This window comes from Callorhinus ursinus, unplaced genomic scaffold (assembly GCF_003265705.2).
Source record: "Callorhinus ursinus isolate GAN/ISIS: 27379988/994484 unplaced genomic scaffold, GSC_fseal_2.0 scaffold10, whole genome shotgun sequence".
NCBI classification, from domain to species: Eukaryota; Metazoa; Chordata; class Mammalia; order Carnivora; family Otariidae; genus Callorhinus; species Callorhinus ursinus.
In genome coordinates, this window is record NW_027397072.1 from 70,280,210 (window position 1) to 70,303,617 (window position 23,408).

Consider the following 23,408-nt stretch of genomic DNA (forward strand, 5'->3'; position numbering starts at 1 on the left):
CTGAATCCACTAAAAGTAAAGTTTTTCTTCAGTGATACCTTAGCACGAGGAAGAAGGAACTAAAGATGACTGGATTTACCACATTTATAAGAAATTAATTGTAAATGGAATTATAAATCTCAGTTAACAATGTATAATGAATGGCACCAACCTATTTACCACTACTATGGAAATACCCAAATTTTTGTGTAGAAGAAAGACATTTTATATTCTACTTCTGGGTTTTTCTGCCTTTGAATCTTCCTCTCAATACTCTGCTGCCAGCCCTAACCCTTCTTCCTCTCTGGAATAACATTTTCCCAAGAGCCAAGCTTTCTTGTTTTTTGCTCTTCAAAGATTCTCCTACCCTGATACTGGCTTATTATAGGCCTAAAAATACATCAACAGTACATCTTCTACAGTAGGGCCATTGAAGCTTTTGTTTTTTCTTTAATTTAGTAGTAAACCAGATAATCGCAAATCCACATGTATGAACAGCCTGAATTGGTGACAGTGATTACTTGAAAGAACCCATCTATTAGTCATGATATAAAGGCTTTATTATGGATTATTTATCCTTTTGTTTATAATCCTTTATAATGCTCTAGTTACATCATATAATTATAGTACCATTGAACATGGAGATGAGATTTATATAATTATTATATTTCATTTTGATAATTCTTTAATGTAAGAACACTAACTGTGCACCCATAAGAGTTAGTTCATTGGCAGTGGCAGAGGCTAGGGGACTGGATTCTATTGGCCTTTCAGTGCCTGTGAGCTACTGAATTAATTTTTACTTATTCATCACAATTTTGTAAAAATATCTTGAGTGGGTAGTCAAGTTTGTATACTTGACCTCTAGATTGATGGGTGATAACAGAGATCTATTATAGTTCTCAAGTTAATATGATTGACTGTCAAGGTGATTTCAATAACAAGTCATTGAACTTGATATAGGTATGTGTATATATACATACATATATATATATGTATGTATATGTATGTATATATAAATATATATATATATATATTCAAGCCTTGAAATTTTGACTAGTCTATAAAAGTTGATGCCAAGATTTGTATTCTTGGGCTCAGGATTATTATCAAAGTTAACTGCCCCTAGGAATTCTGCAGCCCTGGGCTTGTTCTTCCATCTCAGCAGGTTGCCCTGAGGACAGGGTCTGACTAAATACTCTATAACTGTTTCCTATCATTATCCTTTGGGTTAAAGTGGTTTTATTAATGACTAGTACACCTTAAAAATTAATAGTGTATTCTAGTTCTAATTTTAATCATCTCCAAAGATGGCTTTCCTTCCCCACCCCTAGTCCCCAATACTTCTAGTTACTGGAACTTGTTCTAATAAATAGATTTTCAACAAATTAATTTGGGCTCTTTAATCTTAGAAAAATACTATATTGTGGTGCTGTACCAGGTCATATTGGAGCCTGAGGCAAAAGGAATAATCAGCAATACTGATTCTATTTTCTTTAAAGTTTTGATGTTTTGTTCACCATAGGATTTTTTTGCATTGATTTAAGAAATTGCATTGAAATATTGTTTTTCTTTATCACTGAGATTTTAGCACTCCCCCCCCTTATATTTTACATCTCATGTGAGTACCTCACTCACTTCACCCATCTTATCCTAGTCCTGGCCCTGCTATACTGGACTTCATCTGTTGTCATGGGAAAAAAAGTAAGTCTCAAATCTATGCTGACTCATGGGGGCTGTGGCAGCCAAATCTAAATCTAGACCTTGGAAACTGACCCTTAAAATGTCATTCCTATTCAAGCTAAATCTCATCTTTTATTTTCCAGTTACAAGGTACCTTGCAAAACCTTAGTTTAAGGAATCCTTTAAAGTCAAAACAAGTTTTGTATTCACTAGATAACATGGCCAGGTAATTTGGTCTTTGGAGAGAAATGAGCACAAAGTAAGCATGACACCAAACCAGAGTATCCTAGGACAGCCATGGGAACGTTATCCTGAAATCAAGAGATAAAGAGAATAGGCTGGAACCAAAGGGGATTTTTTTTTTTTTCCACCAGTAGTGTTAAGAGAATCCCACCTAGTCAGAGGAGCCAGATCATGGAAGAATAGGAAGGGCATAGATGTCCTTTTACTTATTGATGACCAGCTTGAGAAAATGTGCCAAGACCAGTGCTGGCCAAGTAAACAGGAACACAGCCAATATCCCATGACATGGTAAGGAACATGAACTAAAACCACATCTATGAGTTTGTAATCAGATAAATGTTGAGTTGAATTACTGTTTTGTCATCCATTAGCTGTGCATTTTGGACACAATACTTAAATTCTCTGAACCTTGGTATGGAGACAAAAATTATGAGAAATAAGTGTTTATGTAATGGAGCTAAAAATGCATGGGATACATAGAAGGTGCTTAATGGTTGGTTATTGGTGCTATTATGATTTATATTAATATATATCAAGCAACATACTAGCGAATCAAGGGCAATTAGTAGCAAGTGGGTATAGATGGCCAAACCCAGTGAACTGTCTGCTGGGGGGAGTGTTTCAGTCCTGAGCCAGGATAGATGACAGCCAAGCAATTAGGCCTGAAGAAGAGAACACATGTGTCCATTTAGCTACCTGAGAGATGGCCAACCTAGCATCAGATTAGCATTTATGTGCTGATGAATCCAGCCCTCTTAATTTTTGAATAATGTGAGAAAATGGCACCAAACAGACAGGAGCCCAGGGAGCTAGCCAGGCCTCTGATCACCCAAGATGCAGGGAGCCTCCATAAGCCAGTAGAGAGAGAGAGAGCTAGGCTAACTCAGGAAATTGCTCTTCCAGAGATGGAAGGGGGTTGGGACATGGGCTGGCAGAGTGCATAGAGTTAAAGGAAGGAGCTGAAGACAGTGATACCCGGAAGGAGATGACTGCAACAGGCCTTCCTTCCACACAAGACTGGATATTCATATATTCATATAGCAACGGCAAGTAGGCTAGTGCTCTCCATCTTACGTTACTGAAAGATACGTTCTCATCTTTATTTTCTCAAACTTGTGTTTAATTTTTAAAAATCTCTGATTCCCTCCTCATTTTGTAATACTACTGAGTAAAAATAATAATGATAATAATAAATAAAGTAAATAAAAAATATTTCGGTGGATTAGGGACTTTTCAGAGCCTACATAACATTTTAGGGCTTTTTTTTAATATTCTCTTCTCAGTCCTCAAAGAAAACATACCTGATAACTGATGCTTATACAATATCTAGGGTCCTGGCCAAATCATTTTAAAAATATAGCCATCTGGATGTTTGTTCTAGGACGTTCAGTCACTGCTGCTGCAGCTTTTTTTAAAAATGCAATTCTTATTTCTTAAGTGAAATGAATAAACTGATTATATCTTTCAATAACATAAAAATAGGTTTAGATTCATCTCCATAAGGAGGAAACATGTGAGAAATTACATAAGACTCCATTTTATTTTTCTTAGCAGCTAATTGAGTATCCCAAGCAATCAAGACATTTAAGCACATTGTCATCCTCCAAAGCAAAGGGATCTCGTTCCTGTTTCTCTCCCGAAATTGTGAAGCATTTCCCTCACTTCTATTCATAGGCCACCTGAGATACCCAAATCCAACATTCATTTAATTCTAGACACCAAAGTCAGTTTCCCTTGCATTGTGTGCGAGTTTGGTCTTTGCATTTTTTATTTTAGTGAATTTTCCTTGGCAAAGGCCCTGCTCCTGCCTGGGAGCTGATTGAGCTTCCGTAAGAGCCAATATGTTTCTCAGTTCTCCAATTTAAATTCTGCCAAGAATTTCCTAACGTGTGCCATGAGAAATTCAGCAGCACATAAAACCCCATTCATTAAATAAACAGTTAACTAAGCAACCCTTGGCAAAAGTCACAACCCATCTGACATTTGAAGCACTAGGGACCTTCCAAAGGAAATAATTAAAGAATGCATTAAGAAGAAATACCTCAGTGCTGAGCAGCCATAATTGAAAAATAACAGTTCACAACCTAGAGTCTCTATACTTTTTTAGGGTCCTCGATATTAGAAATGAAGAACAGTTATGTATGCTCAGTATTTCAACAAATCTAGGAAAGGCTACCTACTTACTCACTCTTAGCATAATCTAAATAAAACAGCTATTTGCACGGGGCTGGAATTCTGTCAACTCAGTGTGATTATAGAGGCAATCTCATTATGTCTTTGATAAACTTAAAATTGCAAACAAAGTGTTCCTCAATGAACACCTCTTGTTTAGTAGATGAAATCTTTCAAAATTAAAGTTCATGGGAGATAAGGAATCGAAATTTAGGAAGTAGTCATGTAAACATGAAGAGTTGAGGGTGATTAATCACTTCAAAGCGTGCTTCTTTACTTTTTAGAGAAGAAGCCACTTATTTATTTAAATGACCAGCGTTCCTCTCTTACACATTTAAGATCATAATAATAACAGTAATGACTACTCTTTACTCAGTGCCCAAGACCAAGCACTTAGTACGGTATGTGCTTAAATAATACTACAATATAAGTGTTAACTTTATTTGAAAAAGGGGAGACTACTTCGGAGAAACTCAGGAACTTTTCCAAGACAGTGTAGTTAAGTAGCAGAGCAGGAATTCAAACTTAAGGCTGTTCGAATCTATATTCATATCTATATCTATAGTTATGTATCATACAATGCATCACCTTCAGATAATATTAAAATTATGGGGCACATTTACACACAACTTCTAGTTTGCAAAATATTTTTATTGTGGATGGGAAAAACAGCAGCATTGGCCGTCTTAAATATCAGCTTCCGTGTTTCCTTGGTGGGTGCTCAGGTAGAGGGGTGGTCAAGAAGGAACGGCTGGGAGCCTGGGCAAGAGAGGGAATTGATACAATGTGACTAATCACAAATTTGATAATCAGATCTTGAAATCTCAAATCAACAGGGCTTAATAGAGTTGGAAGGCTTTTATTGCTGAAGGAAACTTAATTATCAAAACAGTCCCACGGAAAGAAAACAAACAAAAAATTGTACAGTCTGTTCCCGGGTCTGGAGAAAGGCATTCAGATTCTGTCTTGTCCATCACTTAGTAGCTCGACACGAGCTGTGTGTCCTCAGGCAAGCGGCCTAGCCTCTTGAGGAGAGCCACAGTGAAGTGGAGCACACTGGGCTTTCTCCTGCCCTGAGAGTCGTTCAGCCTGTCCTCCAAGTCTCTCCAACGGACCTGGCCACCCACTCCTAGCATTTTACTGCAAGAAACTCTACCAGGCCTTGTGATTATTAGTGTGCTTATAATTTCATTTTTCCCCTAAGTTTATTTTTCTCTATAGTTGTGTATCTATATGTTGTAAAATACAATTTTCTTGCACGAGGCCAGATTCTCTGATGTGTTAACATCAAAATTATTATAATCACCTATGGATGATAACTTTGCAAATAATTATAATAATAGGAATGTAATTCTAAGCAAGGTATAATTTCCTTTTGCCATTCAAAAGTCTCTTTAGGGCACCTGGGTGGCTCAGTCGGTTGAGTGTCTGACTCTTGATTTCAGCTGAGGTCATGGTCTCAGGGTCGTAAGATCAAGCCCCACGTTGGGCTCTGTGCTGAGTGTGGAGTCTGCTTGAGATTCTCTCTCTCCCTCTGCCCCTGCCTCTCCCCCTCTGCCCCTGCCTCCCCCCTCCCGCACTCACACGCACGCTCAAGCTCTCTCTCTCTCTCTAAAAAAAAGTCTCTAAGTGAGTTTGAATGAATAATTTGCCACCAGCTTTAGCTGACTACATTTTGGAAAGCTGAATCGGAGAAACTACAAGAGTTCTGTTACATATATTTATCTTATTTATACAGGAAAAAAACTATACGATGCAATGTATGAACATTATTAGAATAAATAATATAAATAGCTTAGCAGGAGAGACCTAACATATATTAGAACACACTATAGAGATGATATAATTAAATGAAGTGGAACTCGAAAGAAAGAAGACAGAAAGAAGGAAAGAGAAAGAAAACAATAGAATGCTCAGAAACAGAACCTTGTACAGTATATGTAAGAATTTAAAAATGTGGTAGGCTTTACAAATCAGCAGAAAAAATAGAAATTATTCAAAAAATGTGCTGGCTTACTTAAGTAACTATCTGGGCAGGGGGAGTCAATCTGGATTTTTATCTTCAAAGATTACAAAGTTACACACACACAAACACCTATAAAATTAAGTAATAAACATTGTACATAACAATATATTTATTAATCTCTCTTGGGGGAGGACTTTCTAAGCTAAAGAGTGATGAACACAATCAAAAAGTGATAGTAGAATGAAATGTTAAAACTTTGGTATATCCAAACGACGTACAGCATGTCATGGTAAATCAATGGAGGAAGGACAAACTGCACAGTATGTGGTATTTTGTATATATACATACATCCATGCATACTATGGACATCCATACACTAGATGGTATAGTATATACTAATAGCCACCTCGTTAGAAAAATGTAAAATTAGATGATGGGGAAGCTTTACTGAGGCTAGGGATGCAAAAGAACATGAATTGGTTAATGCAGACATAACATTTGATGCCAACTGCTGTGTTATGATCAGTTCAAAGATACCATTCTTGCTTCATAGCAATATAGGTTCCCTTAAAAAAATAATAAAGCAGCCTCTTGTCCCTCATTGAGACTGGTAGAGGATTTTAAAAGTTTTGGGATAAAGCAGACATGCATTGTCCTTATTAGCAGCATCTGCCAGCTTGGAATAGAAGCTTTAAACCCTAATTTATGGTGTGTCACATTCTGCAAGATCATGAAAGACTGATGCTGAAAATATCTTCATCACTTAGTTGCAAAATAGCAGTAAACATTGCAAGTTTATTGTTTCTAGTTCACTTCTCCAGTGTCTTTGTCAATGCCATTAGTGGGGGAAATAACTGCAAGATTTTTCCCCCTCAGAAGTTTTATTTTTATATTTCAATGTCAGCTTATTGTGAAGCTATCACAGTTTTAAAGATAGAATTGCCTTTAAATCAGTTACGGTTCCCTTTCCGCCATGTTGCTGGAACGGTGGCTGCTCTTCATTTGTAATTGCTCTAGGGCCTCTCCTATTCTAGCCTTGCTAGAGATGGCTCATTGGTTCATCATTCCATTTGTTTGTTTTTGAACAGAGTCAAAAAAGAACCGAACACCGAATTCCTTGATACTTGCTCACGATCAGAGCTTGATGCCAACTGAGACAGTCTCTTAGCTCTCTGAGCCTCAGTTTCCTCATCTGAAAATAAGAGGATTGATCTAGTTTTCAGCTTTTACTTTTCAAAAGTGGACATCTCAAATCTCATGTTATTGAAATAGTGGTTCATTTTTCGAATTTTTCCCCCCAAGGGCATTACTGAATTACCAAATCTTTAATTTGAGAGAAATAGACATTCCTATTTAGTGGAACTCAAGTCACTACACACCCAGATGCCACTGAAAGCTTCATTAAATCGAGCTGTTAACCCCAGGACAACACAGCATTTTTGCTCCCACAGCTGACTTGTACAGATGGCGCCCAAGGTTGTCTAAATAACTTTAGGCACTTCACTAATGGTGGAATAAAGGAAGGGCAAAGCAAGAGGTATTTTCTTTTGCTTTTCCTTCTTTTCATGATAAGATGTAGTTGGTCATGTTTAACTGGAACAAAGCAAAAAGATTCCTTTCTCTACATTGCTTAAATAAAACGTTATTTTTTGTCCTTTCCAAATTTCACCTAATATCTGGTTTGAAATAACTAAATCACATGCCTGAGAAATGATATTATCGTTGTCTGTTTTTATATTCTCTAATTAGTTTATTTATTTATTTAGATGTGGGGAGAGTCAGTTTTTTAGTTGAAAATTTTATCTGCATATAATCTCTGAATAGTATTAGATTACAGGGGGAAAAAAAACCACCAACTCTGCTGTTCCCCTTCCCATACCCCCCAAAAACCAACCTTCTTATCTTTCAAAATTCCTTATGTAACTCTCTTTCAAATCAGATTTTCTGAATGCTAGGTATTTTTTTAATGGTGGCATTGGGCTACTTTGAACAGGGCTTGTGCATTTCCTATCTGCCACACCTTCTCTGACTCGCACTCAGGCCATGAATCTTTGCAGCTGGATGCCCATCTGCCTCAAGTGGGCATATTCAAAGCATAGATGAAAACTTCTGTGGTGTGACATTTTCAGGAAAGCTAAAATCCTCTCAGTCCCTTAGTCTGTTAAGTTCAACAAACTTTTTTTCACCTTTTATTATCACCTTTTTATTATAAGCACATTCTACGCTAGGTTCTCAGTATAAGAAAGTGAACAGCACTGGCAACTTGACCTTAGGTGGAAGATAGGACAATAATGAGTGCAATGTTTTTTTGTTTTTTTTTTTCTTAAGTGACCACTTTGCATCTACTCTGCTTTTATAATTGTCTCTTCATGGTGGCAGGAACACTGGAGAAAATCTGTTTAATTTTCTACCATTTTTAATAATAAAAGAATCTTTTCTTTTCTTTTCTTTTCTTTTCTTTTCTTTGGCTGCAGCCCTTCCTTTGGAGTGAGCTAAGCTTTTAAGTGCTGATATTTGTTTGTAGGCCAAGACATTTTTGATTCCAAATGAGTAAGACCGTCTGTGTGTTTTAGCCAAGAACCTCTAATTTCTGAAATTATTAAATGCTATCAGTGTACGTATATTTGTATTTTGGTATGCATATGCTTATATATACATATGTGTTATCTACTTATCCATCTAGAGATGTACTACATATTCTAATATATATGTAAAATTGTTCTGGACATCAATTTTAGCAGGTTTGACCTACTATATGTAAACACATTTATATTAGGTAATGTGTAAGCTGTGTGTGTATGTGTTCACATATAGTTTACACCTTACAGATAAATACACCAATAACAAATATCCATGAGAAGTTATACTGGTTTATTCTAATATTTTAATTCTACTATTTTATTATATGTATCCTAATATTATATATATCCAAAAGGCATACCTGTTGAAAAACTACACTGTAGTCCTGGAAACAGAAATAATCCCCATTACTTAAACTGGATTTGAAGGGACAATTTTTTTAAAGATTTTTATTTATTTATTTATTAGAGAGAGAGAGAGAGAGCACAAGCAGGGGGAGCGGCAGAAGGAGAGGGAGAAGCAGGCTCCCCGTTGAGCAGGAAACCTTATGTGGGGCTCCATCCATCCCAAGACCCTGGGATCATGACCTGAACTGAGGCAGACGTGTAACTGCCTGAGTCACCCAGGTGTCCCTGAAGAGACATTTTAATCAATGGGCGCACGAAAACACTCTCCTGCTCAGTTGTGATATTTGATTCATTTAGAGGTATTTTAATAAGGACAAATAGAAGGAAAGATACTGTTTTTGTAATAATCCATGTAACTCATAGCAAGGTCATCCTTTTGCATGGTGGCAAATAGCCGTTTGTGAATCTCTTGCTTAGCAACTGCTATCAAAAAGTATAAATGAAATTATACATGAAAACTGTAAATGAAATTTCCTGCAGAGACAAACAGAGAGTTTGAAGTTAATATCATTAGCTACTCACAGTATTTGACCTGGTCCGAATAGAAAGCGTTCAGTGAGCTCTGTGCCTCCACGTATTTACTGATAAAATAGGATAATGTTTTCTATTTCCTAGGATGCTTGTGAGGAACAAACACATAAAACATATAAATTTCTTTTAACAGGGTCTGACAGAATATAAACACTGAGTAAATCTTAGCTGATTCTTTTTGTAGTGGGATGGTGGTTTTGTTGATGTCAAATGCCACAGAAGTTCTCTCATGAGTAAAAGTAAAAGCCCCAGGCTGGCTAGCTTCCTATGTATGTGTTCTGGTTAAGAAACCTCAGCTTATAGAGAAAGCCTTCAAAGAGCAATATACATGCCAGCATACAAAAAGAAGCCCCAGTCTGCTTTGATCTCTTTGATTCTGCGGTCGCAGCCCTGTTAATTACTGTAAAACATTGAGCAGTCATCTATTTTGTACCATGCTGTTAACTTTTTACAACTCCATTCATTCTCTCCCAGAGTAATAATACTATTGTTTATGATAACAACACTAACAAGAGCAGCTGATATTCACCTGGGCCCTTCCTCTGTGCCAGACCCTGTTGTTAGCACTTTCATTGAAATATAATTTATTATTGACAATCTCCCTAATGTGGTAGATATGATTACTCCATTTTACAGATAAAAGTAAGCCTCTGTGAGGTTGAAGGACTTGCACAAGGTCACAGGATTGCAAGTGGGTGAGCTGCAATTCTCTTTGAAATCTTGAGAACCAGATTCTTAGCCCTTACTTACTGTTATTCCCAAGAATGGAAAAGAACCAAGATTCAGATTAGAATAAGCCATTCATGTTCTCAGGGAGGTCACCACTGAGTCTAGATCCCTGCATCACTCCCTGACTTTACATGCAGTGTGCATCCCATCACCCTGTATACTCTCATAGTTAAGATATGAAAAGCCTTGATCAATGCATGTTAATGAATTCAAGAGCCTCATGGAAATTTCTAAGCTGAAACATTTATTTATAACAACAAAAAAGTCATTATTTGAGTAGCAAGTGCTTTCTCCTGATGCGCATATTTCACACGCTCCCACTTCCTGTGGAAAGGGCCTCATCTCTCAGCTACCAGTTCTTCAATACCGTCTGTACAAACCTTAGATATAATCCTTGAGGTATGTCTGTGTACCTAAAGATGTAGTGAACATTCTCTTTACCTAACGGATTAGTGTTTCACTATATCTTAGAATAATGAACAATATCCTGACATCAAAACCACAACTGGAAAAAGCCAGACATAGAGAAGGAACAATAGAACTTCTTTTACCTTGGTCCCAAATCACATAGATTAAGGGGAAGAAAGCTCAAGGATTGTTAGATATGACATGCTTTTCCTTTTTAGATATATATATTTAGATAATATATATATTTAGATAATATATATATTTTAGGAATTAAGAAACTGAGAGATAGGTTAGGCAAGTTGACTTAGATAAGAGCTTTGTGATTAAACTATGTCTATACCCAGACTCTCAAACTTATTTTTTTCACCTATTTTTTTTCCCTTGCCTTTTTAGGATTAATTTGAAGATCAAATAAAATAGTCAGTGACTGTCTACCTCATATATCAAGCCTAGGAATATAAAAATACAGACATATTGCTCCTGTTCTTGCATATTTAAGTATGAGGGACATTTAAAAAATCCTATAGATGACCAAAAAAAAAAAAAAATCTAGTCTCTTTCATGTTTTTATCCCTTTGGGATTTATGCCCAAGAAGCAGAGAAGTGAAATACAACATTGTGAATTACTCTTCAAAAAAACAAAAGGAAAGGTCAATATCCCCAAAGAAATCTTGATTTTATGAACAGACCCAAATGAGTGTGCAATAATATCATCACTAATTGTTAAGATGATAGAGTATATAGATATTTTTTGAAAGTTGAAACTATTAAATAAATTACAACTTTTGACATAAATAAAATATATATAAAAAAGATATATGAATAATTATAAATGATTCAGAACCATATTATCTCAGAAAGAAGCAAAAAAATAGCTTACATGTGAATTTTTAGAAGATTTGGAGTGCTTGCTGTCTACTTATTATTATAATTGAACTCTTTTCAGGTCACTTGAAGAGTATGTCTAACTTTGGAAAAGTAGGGTGATTAGGAAATCTGGGTCAGATGCAGTAGTAGTGTAGTTGTGAAAGCTATCAGCCTGCCTATCTAAAATTGCTTTTCTGTCTTCTTGAGTTACCTTTCAAAGAATACAAAATGAGAAGGAAAAAAAAAGTACATCATGCTTCTCCTCAAGATAGTTCTTCTAGGAAAATGATTCTACCTCTGGATAATTTTAACTCAGGTGTTTTTCATTCCAAAAGTAATTTAAACCCCACAATATGAGTTTGAAGGTAAAGTTTTCCAATACACAGGCCAGCTTGCTGTTTATAACTGAACGTGCACAGTAGTTTCCACATTATTCTAAAGAAATAGACCAAACATGAACCATGAGAGACGATGGACTCTGAAAAACAAACTGAGGGTTCTAGAGGGGAGGGCGGTGGGAGGATGGGTTAGCCCGGTGGTGGGTATTAAAAAGGGCACGCTCTGCAAGGAGCACTGGGTATTATGCACAAACAATGAATCATGGAACACTACATCAAAAACTAATGATGTAATGTATGGTGGTTAACATAACAATAAAAAATTTAAAAAATAAAAAGCAATAGACCAAACATAGTAGCCAGTTTGTGAGATTAGACTGCAGTACCACATTCTGCTTTACATAACTACATTTGTAAATATTGTTAATAATAGTCTATAATCTGGGACTAGGTTAAAAAAAGTGAATAAAGAATTTTATTCAATTCTCAGCAAATATTTACTGAGTGTCTGCTTTGTGCCAGACACTGATCTTGATGCTTGACTACAGTGAGCAAGAACCCTGTCTTACACACAGCATAGATTCTGGTGGAGACTCTTTTTTTGGGGGGGGCAGGGGGTTGGGTGTGGAGGCAGTGTGTGTGTGTGCATGGCTAACCCTAAGTTATCTGATCAAAGGAATCCCTACTTTTTTTCTCCATCTTGCCCTCCTTTTTTCCAGGGCATCCAACTCACTCATGAGATTATAAATCACTCACTGAAATCCTTACCTAGAATTGCCCTAACCCCACATCCCTCAACTTTTTTGTAGCTGGTATCAGACTCATGAAGCAATATACTCAGCCTTATACCTACTTACTCATGTCAGAAACACCTGACTCTGTTGTGGTGGTTCTATTTCATGGGCAATGTGCTAGCATAGTCAATGTTATCATCTGCATCAACTGGGTCAGAAAATACTACAGTCATTCCTGATCGATATCTTTGTCAAGGGAATCTCCAAATAATAAAATATAAATTGCCAAGAAAAGTGGGAAAAAAAATATAGGCTTGGGTAGCTTGAAAGTCATGGTGAGAGGTTAAAAAACTTGGAAACTCATCCATGGAAACCATTTTCTCCACTTCTAAAGATCCCCAAAGAAAGACAATCCTAAATCAACTTTCCCAAGGCTTAATAGCTCTTTCTCTCTTCAAGAAAGTATACTTAAGAATTAATCTAATTCCCTTTTGTTATTGCTTAAGTTCATTTTCTTTTGTTGTCAGTATTTGCTTATTAAACCATTATACATATTTGCTCAAAGAATAAGGGATATGGCATTCTTTATAATAATCCTCCTTCAAGATAAATGTAAACTGAAACACCAGGACTAGAAGTGGAAAGATGTGACTTCTTTGCTTGGCACAAATCAGGTATAAAATACTAATTATATGTGTGTGCTTAATTTCTAAGCATTTCTTTAAAATGAATTAATTTACATTATTTCTGTGTTTACTAGATGATAATGAAGAGATGGTATTTATTATCATGTAGTTTGATGTAGTTGATATTTATTGAAAATCTCACAATATGCCTGGCATTGGATTGATTGCCTTTATGTAGATTCTCTCACTTACATTCATTTTCTTCTTTAATAATTACAACCATCCTGTAGGGTGTTATCTCCCTAAAAAGGAAAAAAAAAAATAAGGCTTGGAGAGATCATGCAGTTAGGTAATGCTAGCACTGGATTTTGAACTCAAAGAGTCTGATAATCAGAGCCTACACTCTTAATCACTGAAAAATAAAGTATCCATTAAAAAATCATATCAGGGGACGCCTGGGTGGCTCAGATGGTTAAGCGTCTGCCTTCGGCTCAGGTCATGATCCCAGGGTCCTGGGATCAAGTCCCACATCGGGCTCCCCGCTCAGTGGGGAGCCTGCTTCTCCCTCTGCCTCTCTCTCTTTCTCTCTCTCTCTCTCTGTTTCTCATGAATAAATAAATAAAATCTTTAAAAAAAAATAAAAAATCATATCAGGAAATTCATGAGCCACACTAACTCTTGGCTTAGTTAGGTTTTGCCATAGGTTTGGAGGAAATAAACTGCTGTATTGACCAGTTAACTTTATAGCACTAATCAGACACAGGCTGTCTTTTTTTTTCCTATTATATGAATATAAATGAATTTAGAACCTGTCGGTGTTGGCTGCTATGAACTTTTGAATGGCTTCTTAAAATATTTTAGATAGTTCTCTGGACACAGATAGCTAATTTATTCTTAAGTCAATATGACATATGTATTTTGGAAATGTAATTATGCATGGTATGCATTTTATAGAGGCAGGATATGGATCTCTTTTTATCTTTATGTCAGAATGGCTTCAAGTTTATTAAGGTGATGTGATAGCAGATGCACGATATTGGGAGCTCTGCAGGTGGATTTGTCCAATGTGCCATTCAGAGTCCAAAAAGCCATCGGACTATCAACAAGCATTCAGAACCACAAGCCAATTCGGATGAAGTGCCTTGGGAAATGAGACAACAGGACAAATTTCGTTCCTCATTTGTATACTTGAAAGTAAAATGGAACACAAGTAATACAAGTTGAATGAATTTAGAGCCAACAATGTTCCAAAGTTACCCAACATTATTCAAACAGTTGTTAATGTAGGCCAAGGGGGGAAAGAGAGCTTCTGCAATTTTAGTTGTATTTTATGACTTTTCTGAGAAACTTCAGGATGTTTTCTACCTCAACTTGTGATTATCTTACAAAGTTTATACCCATTGTGGCTATATAGACCATAGACGAGATCCTATATTTTAAGGAACTGTTACTCAAAATATCTAATTTCAAATACTTTAGTAGTGGGAAAACTGAAAAACTTTTATATTTAATAAACAAAGTATAATAGCCAACAACAAAAGCAAATATAAGTTTGAGTCTATACACGCTTGAAATAATGAAAACTGTATGCAGATTCACTCAAATTATTTGAGTCATCTACAACCAGTGTGGGTGTGTGTATACACACAGTATTTGAGTGAAATTAGATTGGAATGGTTACTGTTTAATGAGTTGATACTTGAATTTTATTTGGCTGAAAAAGCTATCTTATTTATCAAAATGCACTAAAAATTGTTACATGTGTTGCAAGTTACATGAACTGAAGACAAGTTCTAAATATTAAACTATGGGCCTGGTTTCTCACTCTATCCTCTGCTCACAGGTTGTATATAAAAATAACGATGTAAGGCTGGAATTATCTCGACTTGCCAAGCAAGGAGACCCTAAGATGAAGATCCACGGAGTGGTGGCATTCAAATGTGAGAATGTTGCAACTTTGGACCCCATCACCTTTGAAACCCCAGAGTCTTTCATCTCTTTGCCTAAATGGAATGCAAAGAAAACAGGCTCCATATCATTTGATTTCCGTACAACAGAGCCAAATGGCCTCATTTTATTTAGCCATGGCAAGCCAAGACACCAAAAAGATGCCAAGCACCCTCAGATGATAAAGGTTGACTTCTTTGCTATTGAGATGCTAGATGGCCATCTCTACCTCCTCCTGGACATGGGGTCAGGTACAATAAAAATCAAAGCCCTGCAGAAGAAGGTGAATGATGGAGAATGGTATCATGTGGACTTCCAGAGAGATGGACGGTCAGGTAATTTATCATTTTTTCTATACTCTTTACCTGCTGGAACACTCCTTTCCCCACTCACCAGGGAATTAAAACCAAGACATATTAAAGATTTTCTGCATTTCTGTCTTTAGGGTAAAGGAAATTGTCTGTTATTATTTCTGTTTCACATCATATACAAATCAGAAGGAGCTAACTAATCATTATAGGTGGGCATCAAACCCCAAATGCTGAAATGTCTTCTGGAATCACTTCTTAAATGAAGATTTATTGGATAATCAAGTGCCAAATCTTGCACGAAATTTTATCTTGAATTTGCAAGTGACAAAATTCAGGGTTCTTGTATTCCCAATTATTGCTTATGTTGGAGGTGCCTGGAGTGGCAAATATAAAATATGAAAAAAGAAAATTCAACAATCCACATAGAAAATCCTTAGTTTAATTTTTAATCCTTAGTTTAATTTTTATCCAAGTTGGATCTGTGGTATCATAAACACTTTAATCAACGCAGTAGGATTTCAAGAACACGGGCAAAACTCTGTTGACTTCCAAGTAGCTTCCCTTTCTAATGAAAGACGTTTGGAATTAATTTAATTTCCTCTGGATTCCTTTTGCTATGCTTTTTTCCCTAGAGATGTGTGTGTGTGTGCATGTGTGTGATTGGGGAAAGGTAGGGGCATTGTAGAGAAGGTCTGAAGAAATAATATATTTACTTACTTTGAAATTTGAAATTGGATTAGGGGGCTTAGGGAATTGACTAGCATTAGGTTTGTGGGGACAAGGATCAACCAGACAGAGGGAATAGCATTTGTGGAAACCCAGAAAGTGAGAGAGAGACAGAGAGAAGTAGAGAAAGAGGGGGAGAGAGAGAGAGAGGGAGAGAGAGAAGCAACTTATTTTAGGTGTATTAACTATATATTATGTCTTTTTTACTTTCTTCACCTTGTGCTCCCATGCTCTGATTGTTCCTCTCACTTACAAATCAAATTAGCTTCTTATAATAGAAGACAACTGAATTTAGACCTAACTGCTTTCCTCCCTTCCCTCCGTGCACTCCCTTATTTACTTATATACCATACCATGCACTCTGGATTTTCCACTAAAAAGCAGTGTAAGCTTGCCCAAGGCATTTTTTGTGGGTCTGAATTTCTTTCTTCATGAAACATACTGGGAAGGATCCTGTATTGACTGGCTCCCAGACCTGATGAAGGGGTATCAACAGTGATGGGATCTAGGATTCTATATTTTTGCAAAACTTTCCAGCCAATGGTCAGCACAGACCAGAGAACTCTTAGTGCTTCTTTCAAATCCAGTCATCTGTGATCACCATCCTGTTTTAGGAGGGCCGTGCTGCAGTCCTGGGGTGAGTGCTTCTTCCATAGACCCCCTTGTCACCTGTGTCCTCCCAGGTTCCTTCAACACAACTGTGTCCTATTTCACTCTTAGTCATGCCTTGTTTTCCTGCTCATCAATCAAAAAGATTGTGATTGACATCCTACAAATATTTTTTTTTCTCTCTTTTTGCCCAATAAAATAAAGACGTGGAATGAATGGGAATTGGGAGGGAGCCGGAGGTGAGGGTGGAAAATTGAAGGAAGGTCAGAACCCATTGCTCTGATGCTCAGATATCTCGGAGACGATTTCTGATTCATCCCCCTCCGGAAACTTGGTCTCCCTCTGTTCTTTCGTTTCCCTGAAATCTTCCACAGGGAAGATTAGTTACCACTCTGTGCTATCCATACTTCTTTTATCAGTTCTTTTATCTTAGGTGACTGATGGTAGACAACCATCTGCATTATACTGATTCCATTAGAAATTGGATTCCTCTTTGTTTTTTCTTTCTGATTTAAGCTGAGAAGTGTACATTGAGGGGAATACAGAAATATAGCAAGAGAGTACCTCCCTTTCACTTCCTCCAGCCTGTTTCTATCAGAGTTCGCTGAGTTGATTGGCTACTTAGGAACTTTCAAACAGAAGTCTCAAAAAAGAGCAATGGAGCATGGACTAATCTTGTGCTTTGAAATATTAACTTCTGGATGATACAGTTTAACTTAAAATACACCTAGAATAAAATTTTTAAATTACTCTCAAGTATGTGTATGTACATGTTAGACTTCATCATAATTTATTTGTATTTGTTTATTTATTGAGAGACATAGAGAGTGCAAGCGCAACCCAGGGGAGGGGCAAAGGGAGAAAATCTCAAGCAGATTCCACAATGAACCCAATGTGAGGCTCGATCTCACGACCCTGAGATCATGACCTGAGTCAAATCAAGAGTCAGATGCTTAACTGACTGAGCCACCCAGGCATTCCAGACTTCATAATAATTCAAAACATAACTGATTAGATTAGGTGGACATCTTTTTTTTTTAAAGATTTTTATTTATTTATTTGAGAGAGAGAGAGTGCAGGAGCATGAATGGAGGGAGGAACAGAGGGAGACGGAGAGGGAGAAGCAGACTCCCACTGAGCAGGGAGGCCGATGTGGGGCTTGATCCCGGAAGCCCAGGATCATGACCTGAGCTGAAGGCAGACACCTAACCAACTGAGCCACCCAGCAGCTGCATTAAGTGGAAATCTTTTGGAAGTTCAGAGGGGCAAAAATTACCATACTTCAGATCAGTTGTATTTCATTCACCTCTAACTATATGAAGAAATACATGGTTAATGTCAAAATTTTAATAAATGCAAACAATGTACAAAGGAAAACAAAACCAGCCATTATTCATTTGATAATGGTAATTTATTCTAGTCTTAAGTGTTGATGTGGTCTAATTAGTTTCCCAAGTTCCTTGGATGACCTATGACAATAAGAATTGGATAAATGCCTTAATCCCCAAGCCAAATAAAATCCACTTTTTTTCTCTTTAAATTCTTTAATTCTTCCAAATTGCCAATAGTTTATTAACTGACCTTTTTGTGCCCTCATTGGAAAAAGTTCAAAAGCAGAGAATATCTGTGTTAATTTAGAAAGTTCAGTGCTGGATGGAAAGATGAGAGGGATGCCTTAAGACAGTATAATTTACATTAAGAAAGAAAATAAGACAAGAGATTTTTGTTGGAATCCAAAGGAAAGATTGAGTTAGTATGTTCAGTGATGTGCAGCTAGTAAAGTACTTTTATGTGATTACAATTTCAGATTAGTGAATTGAGACAAACAGTGTAAAAACCAAAGCTCATTCACTACACCAAGTTCTGCCCTTTACTAAATTGAAAGAAAAGAGAGCTCATTTTATGTTGGCCTAGCTCAAGGGAATTTAATGCAATGTTAATAACTGCAGCTGTTAATATTTTATATATAGTATTTTAATTAAGTTCTATATTTGCACACTGCATTGGTTTGGTATAAAGCAGCCTTTTAAAAATTGAATGAATAACTCTACTAGCTTTTATTTTACTTAAAGGATATTTCTGAGCTAGGTTGGTGAAATACTAAGATTTATAGCTCAGTTAAAACTAAGAAACAGAGAATTTCAAGAAATAATTCATTTTATCCATTTTTCACACCAGTTATATTCAGAGACTCTATGAAAATTAGTCTTAATATAACGTGGGAAAATGATACTTCTATGACAAGAGGTCAGTGTGGGCTGCCTTCTGACTCATGGATGATGAAGGTTGCCTGGGATACTCTTCAGCTGAATATTTAAAAATATTTAATGAGCTATTTTCTCTGTTATTAACATAGAGGGAGCTTAGGGCTGAGAATTATTCTTTCTGCTATTGACCATTCTAAAGTTAGTAGGAATAAAGCCATGGCCATTAATTTGATGCCAGTAACTATTTGTTACCTTGGTCAGAGTAGGGTTAAAACCAGATTGGGTGAACACACTGAATTTTTAATATTCCCTCAACAATTTATAAAAGAAACCTATGAATGAAAGGAAATGTCTTATTTATGTTTATACCTACAGGTCCTGGTACTTTCTTGCAAAATAGCAGTTATTTAATAAATATTTGGTACAAGGAAAAATAAAGAATAAAAATATGTGAATGGCTCAGTTCCAACCCACCCCTAATATTCTAAAAATAGTAGTATCATATTTACATTTGAAGAGTAATAGCACTCTTTTTGTTGTAATGCAAGTTTTTAAGGAATTTACCTTACTTCCTGAAAGCAGTTTACACAATGTAAGTTAACAGGTGCCACCCTTTTTTATGAATACAAAGCCATCCTCCAAGCCCAGGTGTCCCCCCCAAAAAAATTGCAATGAGGAAGTTACATAATTGTTAGAGACGGTGATAGGCCTGGTACAAAAATGACCAGCTCTTATGAGAACAGGACTGCTATCTTTGCTTGTTCCTGAGATCACTATATCATTTAGCAAACCTGTAGGTAGAAGGAAAATTAAGGGAAGGTGTTCACGCCTTTCTGAGGACTGGGATATGCAGCCACACAGTAAGCATGCTAATGACAGGGAAGATAGTCACATGCACTGCCCATCTTTCTGGCAATTTGCCCTTCAGTACTTTATTCACTAAAAGGTGGATGTATGAGCCCCTTGTGTGGTGAGAAATATTGCCATCAGATGAATTTCTAGAACTTCATTGTCAGCGCAAGTAATTGTATTGGGTTGTACCTCCCTTCTTCCATTCTGTGACATGGGAAAGAGATATTTTATTTCCACTTTGACTGCTACTGTTGGCCACAGCTGCTGTCTTGGTACAGTGTAGCTTCTTCTATTGCCTGAGTAGTCTGTGACCAGTGACATGGGGCCTGGTAGGCTGAGCTATGAATGGCCTTTTCAGATCCTGGGCTAGACTGGCAAAGGAGGAACCATACAAGGTACAAAGTCAGAGTGTATGATTTGAGTGCTGCACAAAGTGAATATCTTCCATGGATAGCTTAGCTACTTAACAGAACAAAACCTCTAAGTTGCTGAGTTAATAAATATGATTGAAGAGGCTTGTTACTCTGCAAACTTTGCAGGACTTAAGAGCTGAATGCTCCCTTACCAACCCCTCTTCCCTTTCCAGAGTTCCCCTTTCCCTTGCTTTTGCCCCCAAACTTAACACAAAATAACTGTGTCCAGGTATTTAGCTAAAGTGAGAATTGTACTAAAATTAGGATGAGGTTAATGACTGTTTTCTTGGAGCCTGAGTATTGTGTAAATTTGTGTTAAGCTCTTTGGCTCAGTCAAGGGTATCCTCTCAAGTATTTTTATAGCAAGCTGCCAGTAATTTTTTTTTTTTTTTTTTTGCAAACCATCATTACACATTGAAACTAAAGAGAAAACTCATTATTATTGTCAAATTCTGCTTGTGTACAGCAGGGTAGAGCAGATTGTATCAGTGGTTATTCATGGGTAAGCCTACATTTAACAGCTAAGAAACCACTGAGCTTGAATTGAAGTCATAGAGTTCCAGTTTAAGAACTAGAAATTATAGTGGAAAAGGCACAAGCCTCTCTCCAGAGCACATAATTAGAGGTTTATAGTAATCACTGTTTGATGTGAACAGCACTTTCTAGCTATCTATTACCAGCACTGATTTCTGTGTATACCATTCATGAATCACACTTAAACATTCGTACTTGAACAATCATTAGACGATTTCTCTGTTTAGGTCTTGATTTAAACTTGCTCTTTGACTATAAACATTCCTCCCATGCCTCTACCTACTAGTTCATTGCCAACACTGAAATAGTTTTAAGTAAATTTATAATATTGTTTTATATGCATGTCTCTAAACCACTACACATCAGTGGGAAAACTGAAGCACTTTATCAATAATTTTTTAATTATTTGACTATCCCAATGACTAGATGGAGTCAATTTTGCATAAATTTGTTACATTAAATTTTACTAAACCAATGCTTGTATTTATTTATTTTGAACATGTTTAAAAAGAAAAAAGTCATCTATTTTCTTTCCCCCAAAACAGATTTTCAGGTTTTTTTGTTTTTTTTTTTTTTAGTTTTGCACATTTTCTTCCAGGCTCTGTTAACATGTATATATATATTTTTAAATATAACATACATACTTACTATTACTATATAATAAACATAATTCCTCATTGTAAGTCTGATTATAGTAGAAGGGTATAATTGACCAGTTATAGAGATATGAGTATCCAGGTTCCTGCTACCAGTTAAACTTCCCATCACAAGTGAATAAACATTTGGATTGTAAGCTGGCATCCATACTGGCAGAGCTACACAGGAAGCATTCCGTATCCTGTGACAGTTAATAGCTTATACAGAATTAATAACTTGGCATTCTTATTTTATTAGGTGGTCTTACGGGCTTGGTAAATCAGTCAAACCTTGAGAGATGGAACCTGCTCTCAATCTACCAAATCTCCTTTCTGGGCTTATCAGTTTATAGGGCAGACCTTGGACTATGGTGTCGGTGGCACCCTGAGGAAATATGCCACACCCAAGCAGCCGTGACTCTCATTGTAGAGTGCTGAGTAGAAATCTGTATAAATTCTTTTTCTTTTTTTAAGATCTTATTTATTTATTTGACAGAGAGAGACACAGCGAGAGAGGGAACACAAGCAGGGGGAGTGGGAGAGGGCGAAGCAGGCTTCCCGCGGAGCAGGGAGCCCGATGCAGGACTCGATCCCAGGACTCTGGGACCATGACCTGAGCTGAAGGCAGACACTTAACGACTGAGCCACCCAGGCGCCCCAAAATCTATATAACTTCTTTGGAATAGTATTTTAATTTTAATATTTTAATTATAAAATATGCCACTTGATTGATGTTTATAACTATCCAACATTGTATATTATAATCTTAAATATTTGTATGTATACATATTGCTATGAGTGTGTATGTGTGTTTGTATATGTGCATGTACTTAACACATGGCATGTATGTAACGTTTAAATATGTGCTATTGGTGAAAATGTTCAGGCGTTTCAAAAAGTACCCAAGAGTTTCCCTGTGCCACACACCTCCCTCACCAATTCATTCCCTCCTTCACAGGTAACCACTTATTTCCACGTATCTTCCTTTGTATCAAGAGAGCTATACATATGTTTACACTTATAAAATAAATGTAGAGCTTTTATTTACATGAACAAGACCATTTTTCAGCAATTGTCAGGTAACTTAAAAAACCTACTGAAAGCTTTTCCTGTGCCATTATTTGTAGTGGCATCATGTATCCCTGAGTTTGAACATATCAGAATTTAGTCATTTCTCTATTGATGGGCATTTAACTTTTTACTTTTAAAAACTTTCACTGTTTTGAACTAATTTATAAAGAAATTTTTCACATTAGGTCTTTAGGCATGTTGATCAGAATTTTTATAGCATAGATTCTGAGAACTGGAATCGCTGGGTGAAATTCATTTTTAATTTTGAAAGCTAATGACAGGTCATTTTGCTAATAGGCCATTTCAGTTTCCACTTGTCCATAGAACATGATGTGCTCTTTCCCCCTCTTCTTTCTCCTTACAAGATATTATCAAACTTTTAAATTTTTCCAAGATTTATTTCTTCATATGCTGGCTTAATTCCTGATATTCCTGGCTCATGGGTGGATCCAAGTAAGGAGAAAACACATAGGAATAAGCATAAGACAGAATATTAAAATTTTATTTTTCTTTGTTTTTAAATAAACTTTATTTCAGTCCCTATTATAAACCTAACATGTGACATTGTGTTTTTAAAAGACACAGGGGGCACCTGGGTGGCTCAGTGGGTTAAGCTTCTGCCTTCGGGTCAGGTCATGAACCCGGGATCCTGGGATCAAGCCCCTAGTCGGGCTCCCTGCTCAGAAGGGAATCTGCTTCTCCATCTCTCCTTCTGCCCTTCCCCCCGCCTGTGCTCTCTCTCTCTCTCTCTCTCTCAAATACATAAATAAAATCTTTAAAAAAAAAAGACAGAAAACTAAAAAGAAAGAAACTATCCACTCATAATCCAAAACTACCATT

The 23,408-nt window shown here is 36.6% G+C and overlaps 1 protein-coding gene across 18 annotated transcripts in view; it reads left to right on the forward strand.

The window, feature by feature from the left end:
- NRXN1 (neurexin 1) overlaps positions 1-23,408 on the forward strand; it is a 1,133,502-nt gene that overhangs the window by 489,828 nt on the left and 620,266 nt on the right. For all 18 annotated transcript variants that reach the window (XM_073897720.1, XM_025868729.2, XM_073897726.1 and 15 more), the window contains one exon: positions 15,107-15,545. In XM_073897720.1, the coding sequence (XP_073753821.1) occupies positions 15,107-15,545 (439 nt within the window). The remainder of the gene's footprint in view (positions 1-15,106; positions 15,546-23,408) is intronic.